This window comes from Mytilus edulis, chromosome 12 (assembly GCF_963676685.1).
Source record: "Mytilus edulis chromosome 12, xbMytEdul2.2, whole genome shotgun sequence".
Lineage (NCBI taxonomy): Eukaryota > Metazoa > Mollusca > Bivalvia > Mytilida > Mytilidae > Mytilus > Mytilus edulis.
This window is the reverse complement of record NC_092355.1, coordinates 71969581-71980887: the sequence shown is the minus strand read 5'-3', so window position 1 is coordinate 71980887 and position 11307 is coordinate 71969581. Positions and strand designations below refer to the sequence as shown.

Genomic DNA, 11307 nt, shown 5'->3' with positions numbered 1-11307 from the left:
TTTGCTGAACATTATTGCTGTTTACAGTTTATTTCTATCTTTAATAATTTTCAAGATAATAACCAAAAACAGTAAAATTTCCTTAAAATTACCAATTCAGGGGCAGCAACCCAACAACAGGTTGTCAGATTCATCTGAAAATTTCAGGGTAGATAGATCTTGACCTGATAAACAATTTTCTAATAGTCAGATTTGCTCTTAATGCTTTGGTTTTTAAGTTATAAGCCAAAAACTGCATTTTACCCCTATGTTCTATTTTTAGCCTTACGGCCATCTTGGTTGGTTGGCCGGGTCCCTGGACACATTTTTTAAACTAGATACCCCAAAGATAATTGTGGCCAAGTTTGGATAAGTTTGGCCCAGTGGTTTCAGAGGAGAAAATTTTTGTAAAAGATTACTAAGATTTACGAAAAATGGTTAAAAATTGACTATAAAGGGCAATAACTCCTATATGGGTCAACTGACCATTTCGGTCATGTTGACTTATTTGTAGATCTTACTTTGCTGAACATTATTGCTGTTTACAGTTTATCTCTATCTATAATAATATTCAAGATAATAACCATATAACGGCAAAATTTCCTTAAAATTGCCAATTCAGGGGCAGCAACCCAACAACCGGTTGTCCGATTCGTCTGAAAATTTTAGGGCAGATAGATCTTGACTTAATAAACAATTTAACCCCATGTCAGATTTGCTCTAAATGCTTCGGTTTCAGAGTTATAAGCCAAAAACTGCATTTGACCCCTATGTTCTATTTTTAGCCATGGCGGCCATCTTGGTTGGTTGGCCGGGTAACCGAACACATTTTTTAAACTAGATACCCCAATGATGATTGTTGCCAAGTTTGGTTTAATTTGGCCCAGTAGTTTCAGAGGAGAAGATTTTTGTAAAAGTTAACGACGACGGACGACGGACGACGGACGCCGGACGACGCCGGACGACGACGGACGCCGGACGCCAAGTGATGAGAAAAGCTCACTTGGCCCTTCGGGCCAGGTGAGCTAAAAACTCCTTAAGGGGACAATTGACAATTTTGATCATGTTGACATATTTGTAGATCTTATTTTGCTGAACATTATTGCTGTTTACAGTTTATCTCTATCTATAATAATATTCAAGATAATAACTAAAATTTGCAAAATTTCATTAAAATTACTAATTCGGGGGCAGCAACCCAACAATAGATTGTCTGATTCGTCTGAAAATTTCAGGGCAGATAGATCTTGACCTGATAAACAATTTTACCCAGTCAGATTTGCTCTAAATGCTTTGGTTTTAGAGATATAAGCCAAAATCTACATTTCCCCTCTATGTTCTATTTTTAGCCATGGCAGCCATCTTGGTTGGTTGGGCGGGTCACGCCACACATTTTTAAAACTTGATACCCCAATAATGATTTTGGCCTAGTTTGGTTAAATTTGGCCCAGGAGTTTCAGAGGAGAAGAATTTTGTAAAAGATTACAAAAAATTACGAAAAATTTGTCAAAATTGACTATAAAGGGCAATAACTCCTTAAGGGGTCAACTGATAATTTTGGTCATGTTGACTTTTTTGTAGATATTACTTTGCTGAACATTATTGCTGTTTACAGTTTATCTCTTTCTATAATAATATTCAAGATAATTACCAATTCAGGGGCAGCATCCCAACAAGTTGCCCGACTGGTCTGAAATTTCAGAGCAGAATTAGATCTTAACCAAAATCTGCAAAATTTCCTTCCAATTACTTATTTCGGGGCAGCAACCCAATAACCTATTCATTTGAAAGTTTCAGGGCTGATAGATTTTCACTTGATGAACAATTTTGCCCCATGTCAGATTTGCTCTAAATATTTTTGGTTTCATAGATATAAGCCAAAGTCTACATTTCACCCCCTTGTCTATTTTTAGCCATGGCGGCCATCTTGGTTGATTGGCCGGGTCACTAGATACCCAAAGATGATTGTTGACAAGTTTGGATTAATTTGGCCAAGTAGTTTCAGAGGAGAAGATTTTTGTAAAAGATTACTAAGATTTACGAAAAATGGTTAAAAATTGACTATAAAGGGCAATAACTCCTAAAGGGGTCAACTGACCTTTTCAGTCATGTTGACTTTTTTGTAAATATTACTTTGCTGAACATTATTGCTGTTTATAGTTTATCTCTATCTATAATAATATTCAAGATAACAACCAAAAAGAGCAAAATGTCCTTAAAATTACTAATTCAGGGCCAGCAACCCAACAACGGGTTGTCCGATTCATCTGAAAATTTCAGGGCAGATAGATCTTCACCTGTTTAACAATTCTACCCCATGACAGATTTTCTCTAAATCCTTTGGGTTTTGAGTTATAAGCCAAAAACTGCATTTTACCCCATGTTCTATTTTTAGCCATGGCGGCCATCTTGGTTTGATGGCCGGGTCACCGGACACATTTTTAAAACTACTAACCTAAAAGATGATTGTGGCCAAGTTTGGATTAATTTGGCCAAGTAGTTTCAGAGAAGATTTTTGTAAAATATAATTAAGATTTACGAAAAATGGTTAAAAATTGACTATAAAGGGCAATAACCCCTAAAGAGGTCAACTGACCATTTCAGTCATGTTGACTTATTTGTAAATCTTACTTTGCTGAACATTATTGCTGTTTACTGTTTATCTCTATCTATAATAATATTCAAGATAATAACCAAAAACAGCAAAATTTCCTTAAAATTACTAATTCAGGGGCAGCAACCCAACAACGGGTTATCCGATTCATCTGAAAATTTCAGGGCAGGTAGATCTTCACCTGTTTAACAATTCTATCCATGTCAGATTTGCTCTAAATGCTTTGGTTTTTAAGTTATAAGCCAAAAACTGCATTTTACCCCATGTTCTATTTTTAGCCATGGTGGCCATCTTGGTTTGATGGCCAGGTCACCAGACACATTTTTAAAACAACTAACCCAAAACATGATTGTGGCCAAGTTTGGTTTAATTTGGCCCAGTAGTTTCAGAGGAGAAGATTTTTGTAAAATATAACTAAGATTTACGAAAAATGGTTAAAATTGACTATAAAGGGCAATAACTCCTAAAGGGGTCAACTGACCATTTCATTCATGTTGACTTATTTGTAAATCTTACTTTGCTGAACATTATTGCTGTTTACTGTTTATCTCTATCTATAATAATATTCAAGATAATAACCAAAAACAGCAAAATTTCCTTAAAATTAATTATTCAGGGGCAGCAACCCAACAACGAGTTATCCGATTCATCTGAAAATTTCAGGGCAGGTAGATCTTCACCTGTTTAACAATTCTATCCCATGTCAGATTTGCTCTAAATGCTTTGGTTTTTGAGTTATAAGCCAAAAACTGCATTTTACCCCTATGTTCTATTTTTAGCCATGGCGGCCATCTTGGATGTTTGGCCGGGTCACCGGACACATTTTTTAAACTAGATACCTAAATGATGATTGTGGCCAAGTTTTGTTTAATTTGACCCAGTAGTTTCAGAGGAGAAGATTTTTGTAAAAGTTAACGACGACGCCGGACGCCAAGTGATGAGAAATGCTCACTTGGCCTTTTAGGCCTGGTGAGCTAAAAAGGAAGCCCTTCAAAAACCGTTAACGCAACCTCCCCCCAACTTTTTGAAACCCCCTTTGAGCAATAACCCTTAAACTCAATCCCATGCTTTCCATTGCAGTATTGAACCTTGTAGTACAATTTCAGAGAGATCCATACAGTTACACAAGTTATTGATTTGAAACTAGAAAAATGCTTGTTTTGACCCCTTTTTGGCCCTTAATTCCTAAACTTTGGCCCCATAAGTTATAACCGTAAAATGAATCCAAACCTTCTACTTGTGGTTTTACACATTGCAATATGATTTCAGAGCAATTGAAATACTTCTACACAAGTTATTATCCTGCAACTAGAAATAGAGGTTCTCAAGAGCCTGTGTCGCTCACCTTGGTCTATGTGCATATTAAACAATGGACACAGATAAATTCATGACATAATTGTGTTTTGGTGATGGTGATGTGTTTGTAGATCTTACTTTACTGAACATTCTTGTTGCTACAATTATCTCTATCTATAATGAACAATGATGAACTTGGCCCAGTAATTATAGTGGAAAATATTTTCTAAAAATTTACAAAAATTTATGAAAAATGCTAAAGATTAACTATAAAGGGCAATAACTCCTTAAGGGGTCAATTGACTATTTTGGTCATGTAAACTTATTTGTAGATCTTGTTTTGCTGAACATTATTGCTCTTTACAATTTATCTCTATCTATAATAATATTCAAGATAATAAAAAAAAAACGGCAAAATTTCCTTAAAATTTCCAATTCAGGGCAGTAACCTAACAACGGGTTGTCCGATCCATGTGAAAATATCAGGGCAGATAGATCTTGACCTAACAGACAATTTAACTCAATTACCCTGTCAGATTTTCTCTAAATGCTTCGGTTTTTGAGTTATAAGCCAAAAACTGCATTTTACCCCTATGTTCTATTTTTAGTTGTGGCAGTCATTTTGGTTGGATGGCCGGGTCACCGGACACATTTTTTAAAATTATATACCCCAAAGATGATTGTGGCCAAGTTTGGATTAATTAAGCCCAGTAGTTTTTGGGGAGAAGATTTTTGTAAAAGATTACTAAAATTTACGAAAAAATGGTTAAAAATTTACTATAAAGGGCAATAACTCCTAAAGGGGTCAACTGACCATTTCGGTCGTGCTGACTTATTTGTAAATCTTACTTCACTGAACATTATTGCTGTTTACAGTTTATCTCTATCTATAATAATATTGAAGATAATAACCAAAAACAGCAAAATTTCCTTAAAATTACCAATTCAGGGGCAGCAACCCAACAACGGGTTGTCCAATTCATCTGAAAATTTCAGGGCAGATAGATCTTGACCTGATAAACAATTTTACCCATATCAGCTTTGCTCTAAATGCTTTGGTTTTTGAATTATAAGCCAAACACTGCATTTTACCCCTATTTTTTGTTGGTTTGGCGGGTCACCGGACACGATTTTTAAACAAGATACCCTAATGATAATTTAGGCCAAGTTAAATTAAATTTGGCCCAGTAGTTTTAGAGGAGAAGATTTTTGTAAAAGAATACTAAAATTTATGAACAAGAGTGCAGACACTGAAATGTCTCGCCTTCTTTACTAATCATTGATATTATGGTGATACTCCTAAATATAAAGCTTTATTACGACTGTCACATAAACTTAACATGAACCATGAAAATGAGGTCAAGGTCAGTTGAACCATATGCCAGGCAGACATGTACAGCTAACAATGCTTCCATACAACAAATATAGTTGACCTATTGCTTATAGTTTAAGAAAATAGATCAAAACACAAAAACTTAACACTGAGCAATGAACCTTGAAAACCAGGTCAAGGTCAAATAAAACCTGCACGACTGACATATAGATCATTAAATATTTCCCTACACCAAATATAGTTGACCTATGACATATAGTATTAGATAAAAAGACCAAAACTCAAAAACTTAACTTTGACCACTGAACTATGAAAATGAGGTCAAGGTCAGATGACATCTGCCCGCTAGACATGTACACCTTACAATCATTCCATACAACAATCACAGTAACCTATTGCATAAAGTATGAGAAAAACAGACCAAAACACAAAAACTTAACTATAACCACTGAACCATGAAAATGAGGTCAAGGTCAGATGACACCTGCCAGTTGGACATGTACACCTTACAGTCCTTCCATACACCAAATATACTAGACCTATTGCTTATAGTATCTGAGATATGGACTTGACCACCAAAACTTAACCTTGTTCACTGATCCATGAAATGAGGTCGAGGTCAACTGAAAACTGTCTGACGGGCATGATGACCTTGCAAGGTACGCACATACTAAATATAGTTATCCTATTACTTACAGTAAGAGAGAATTTAACATTATAACTTCGTAACATGAGGCATCTATATACAAAATATGAAGCATCCAGGTCTTCCACCTTCTAAAATATATAGCTTTTAAGAAGTGAGCTAACACCGCCGCCGCCGCCGCCGGATCACTATCCCTATGTCGAGCTTTCTGCAACAAAAGTTGCAGGCTCGACAAAAATGGTTAAAAATTGACTATAAAGGGCAATAACTCCTAAAGGGGTCAACTGACCAATTCGGTCATGCAGACTTATTTGTAAATCTTACTCTGCTGAACATTATTGCTGTTTACAGTTTATCTCTATATATAACAATATTCAAGATAATAACCAAAAACCGGAAAATTTCCTTAAAATTACTAATTTAGGGGCAGCAACCCAACAACTGGTTGTCCAATTCATCTGAAAATTTCAGGGCAGATAGATCTTGACCTAATAGATAATTTAATCCCAATCAGATTTGCTCTAAATGCTTTGATTTTAGAGTTATAAGCCAAAATCTACCCCTATGTTCTATATTTAGCCATGGCGGCCATCTTGGTTGGTTGGCAGTGTCACGCCACACATTTTAAAAAAAATATACCCAAATGATGAATGTGGCCAAGTTTGGTTAAATTTGGCCCAGTAGTTTCAGAGGAGAAGATTTTTTAAAAGAATACTTAAATTTTAGAAAAATGGTTAAAAATTGACTATAAAGGGCAATAACTCCTAAAGGGGTCAACTGGCCATTTCGGTCATGTTGACTTATTTGTAAATCTTACTCGGGTTGTCAGATTCATCTGAAAATTTCAGGGCAGATAGATCTTGATCTGATAAACAATTTTACCCCCATGTCAGATTTGCTCTAAATGCTTTGGTTTTTGAGTTAAAAGCCAAAAACTGCATTTTACCCCTATGCTCTATTTTTAGCCATGACAGCCATTTTTGTTGGTTTGGCAAAATTTCCTTAAAATTACCAATTTAGGGGCAGCAACCCAACAACTGGATGTCCGATTCATCTGAAAATTTCAGGGCAGATAGATCTTCACCTGATAAACCATTTTACCCCCATGTCAGATTTGCTCTAAATGCTTTGGTTTTTGAGTTATAAGCCAAAAACTGCATTTTACCCCTATGTTCTATTTTTAGCCATGGCGGCCATCTTGGTTGGTTTGGCGGGTCACCGTACACAATTTTTAAACAAGATACCCCAATGGTGATTGTGGCCAAGTTTGGTTAAATGTGGTTCAGTAGTTTCAGAGGAGAAGATTTTTGTAAAGTTAACAACGACGGACGATGACGGACGCCAAGTGATGAGAAAAGCTCACTTGGCCCTGTGGGCCAGGTGAGCTAAAATGTATTGTTGGCAAAAACCATGAAAATGAGGTCAAGGTGAGATTAAAACTGCAAGCAGATATGTCCTCCTAACAAATATTCCATACACCAGATGAAGTTTATCTCTTACTATATCTGTGATTCAGACTTGATCACTGATTCATAAACCATATAAAAGCTTGCTGCCAAACGGTGTCATTGTGTATATTACAATAGTAAATAAAAAGAAACGTTCCAATGTCTTTTACACATTTAACTTGTCCAAGCGCAATATTTCCAAACAGTTCCTAAAAGCACTAAAACCTTAAAAAAGTGAAACTGTCCAGGAGATAAAATTATTAGTAAATACCTTAAAGCCCTCTGTTTATGATTGTTTCGGACAAATGAAGACTATAAGTGTATCCCCTGTAGATCGCTGCTGGGTAAAATTAGGATTAAACAAAGTTAAAAAATTCAGACATTACACATATACATATAAGAAATAATGATTCTTGTTTCACCTCTGTTTTACCATTAAATAATTCTCCGGATTAGAAAGCAATTGGATTAATATTCTGTAGTGCCAACATTCAAGATATTTGACATTTCTTTGACTTCTTCTGTGTACGTGGTTGTTTCTGGTCTGATTTTGTCTGATGTTTCTTTGGAATGGCTCCTTCTCCCCTTCCTTCAAAGCGTCTAAGGGTATTTGGATCCACATTCTCAATAATTTCCTGTAAACAATGTGCTCCCCTCCCAACGTTAACTAATGCCTGTACAAGTACCCTTATTGTAGGTTTCACTGATCTGTCTTTTCTCCATTGGAACAAGACTTCCTTGTTCTGAGCTTCTAAGTCTCTTGGAATATTGGCTTGAATATGCTCTAGGGTTGGAATTGCCAGTCCAACCTCAGCACCAAGTTGAAAATATACCTGACCAATTCGTGATGCTAATGCATCCAAAATCTCATCTGTTGGAATACAATCTTGGTATTCCAAAGGAATGTCTGAAATATCAGTATATATAATAGTTACAAAATTATGTCATTAGATAGTATTCCAAAGGAATGTCTGAAATATGAGTATATATAATAATTACAGAATGAGTTCACTAGATAGTATTAGACATGTTCACCATAAGCTGATACCGAAACCTAAACCATAACCAAAAAATAGTAGTGAGGTAAATGGTAAATGTTTATAATATTCAATTAACTCAACTCTTTTACTCTGTTGTATTGTTTGAAGTTTGAATACACTAGATGGAGTATTGCTTTAATTCAATTAAAAAAAAAGCAAAGAGTATTTAATACACTAATGCACGTGATATACAATTAAGATGTGGATAAACATTTATGTATGATGTTCATTAATCATGAAGCAAGTTTCGTCGAAGGGAACGAACTGGTCAACATAGTTCTATAATATGTGCAATATCGTTCCAACTATATATATACATAACGAGAACTTTTAATTTACAAATGCCGAAAACGAATACTTATAAAGTCAAACATTTTATTTAAGAAATAATTCATGGAAGCCATAGATTGTTGGAAATTTACACATGACCTGGTCCGTGATATTCGAATTTTATCCTGAGCGTTAGTACATGTATCAGAAAATGTTCAACTCACAGTACTGTTTTCTTATGTATGACGTCATGTTTTGAAAGGATTTACATGCGTCAAAAACATTAAAAGACTTTCGCGGAATTTTAATTTATTTTTATTTTGTTGATTTCTCCGAGCTTGTGTGCATAACTTCTTTTTATTATGCATCCGAATAAGAATAAAAGTTATTTTGTCTTTTTTTAACTGCAATTTTTAAAACAATAAAATCGGCAGAAGGTTTGCAAATAGGTTCCAATACATGTGGATTTACGTGGGAAGAACAGCCATTATCATGTATATCTCTGAGTCTGCGCTAAGTAAAGATATATGGAGAATTTTATCACGGAGTTGTTTACAAAGCAAAAGAAGCACGTCATATTAGAATTAAGTATAATTGTGTGACTACTATTTATCTGTATCCAAAGAGAAGGATCCAAAAAGTGTGTGTGTTTTCGGCAGAACTATTTTCAACTGTTTGTTAAACCTGTTTAAATTCTTTCTACATTTTCTTTTCTTTTCTCTTCCTGGATGCCCGTTTGATGGTCCCTCTTGATGAGCTAGGTTGCATTTATGTTTTTAATACATCTCCATCCTCCATCTTTTTTTTGTCACCTCCCAAAGAATTAATTGCCCAACCAAAAACGAGGCATTGTTTTACAGTGTACTTAAGGAATGACTGTAATATTGTTTCTGTCTATGAAGAAATAACATAATTGATGCACACTGAATAACGTGCGTAGCGGCTTATTTAACAGTGTGCACCACATTTTTTTATGTTATTTCGAATAGACAGAAAAAATATTAGTCATTTCTTATAATTTAATTCTAAATTCCATTTTAAACCGTAGATCACCATGAAAAAGGTTGATGACGTCACGGTCACATGACTTCAGGGGTCGAATGTAAGCTTTTTTTTGTACTGGCCAGCCAAACCGGTGGACTGAAAACTCTACTGGTCCAGCTCCAAATCTAATCCGATCTACTATATAATTCAACCATTTGCTATCTTTTCCACATGATTTTTGGTATTTGCGTTTCCTTCATAGATGCCAACCCCTTTTGACACAATCAGTAACAGACTATCAAAATTTCCGTATTTTTGAAAAGTTTTCAGTAATCATTCATAAACTTGCATTTACCAATAAAAATTACTGATGAGTGGTTGCAAAATGATGTGCACTAAAATTTTTCGTTCAACATGTTGTCTGTAGTATGCATTCCATTCATTAATTGTTCAGAATGAGATGTTCTCAACTCGTACATTTTCGTTTTGTCAAGGAGAAGTAGAGAAAGGGGGAAAGCTACTTCATAAAATGCATTTTGCCTCTTCGGAAGTCAGTTAGTTCTCAACAATAGGTTGATAACTCCCGAGAAACCGGAAGCTTTACATTGGCGTTTTCTAAATAGCGGACCAGGACGGAAAAGTAATGATCAAAATCCGCGTTTTACAAAATTGAACGGCGATGATTGGAAATCCGTAACTATTCGACTTTGACCGTAATAGCGTAGTTTTTATCGCAAAATCGGAAAAACTACGGAAAAATCGTAATGGTTGGCATCTATGTTCCTTTTGTCAATTTCATATACCTTATTTCGATCTTTCTCTTGATTTTGGGGTGATAACAAAATAACGTCAGCCAATCAGAAGACGCGTTACATCCAAAATTAAATTATATATTTATATGCAATGTATTCATACGCAAGTCATTATATATACAGGAAAGAAAATAAGATACATCAAATAATGTTTCCTAGGTCATAACAATGAGGCGATAACTTACAGATTGATAGATGCTATCAGTCCACAAGATATATTACTGTTGTCTCGTGATTGTAACGTACTTGGCGATACCATATATCCATCTGAACATTATATTGCAACACCATAAACTGGAAGGCAGCAATAATCTGCGATCAGCGCAAATTGTCAATAAAATATTCGTGCAAGAATAGTTTATTTAGAATTTTCAATAAGACGACTAAAAATGTATATAGGGATATGTTCTCTTGATAAAAATAGTCGAAACGATATTGCAGCTATTGTAGAACTATTGCAGCGCTTTCGCTTTGACGAAACCTGCTTCGTGATTAATGTTCATAATAAATAAATTGTATCAACTTCTTAGATTGTATAAAACTTGCATAAGTGTATCTAATAGTTTTGCTTTTTTTGGTATATTCATGTGAATTTATGAATTGAAGCAATTCTCCATCTTGTGTATTCATATTTCAAATAATATAATGAAGTAAAAGGGTTGAGTTAATTACAATTATAAAAAATATCCATTTACCTCACTACTATTTTTGGTTTCGATATCAGCTTAGCCTTATGGTGAACATGTCTATTCTAAAGTAATGTCTGAAATATCAGTATATATAATAGTTACACAATGATGTCATTAGATAGTATTCCATGTGAATTTCAGGAAGCCAAAAACTTCAGGGACCCCTTACCAGAAAAATTAGTGAATGCAACAACAA

General features: G+C 34.9%; 1 protein-coding gene across 1 annotated transcript in view; it reads right to left on the bottom strand.

Moving 5' to 3' along the window:
* Window positions 1–7476: 7476 nt before the first annotated feature.
* Window positions 7477–11307, bottom strand: part of LOC139499075 (uncharacterized) — an 86278-nt gene continuing 82447 nt past the window's right edge. Inside the window, exon 20 of the mRNA XM_071287746.1 lies at window positions 7477–8223. Coding sequence (XP_071143847.1) covers window positions 7808–8223 — 416 coding nt within the window. The 3' untranslated portion in view covers window positions 7477–7807. The remainder of the gene's footprint in view (window positions 8224–11307) is intronic.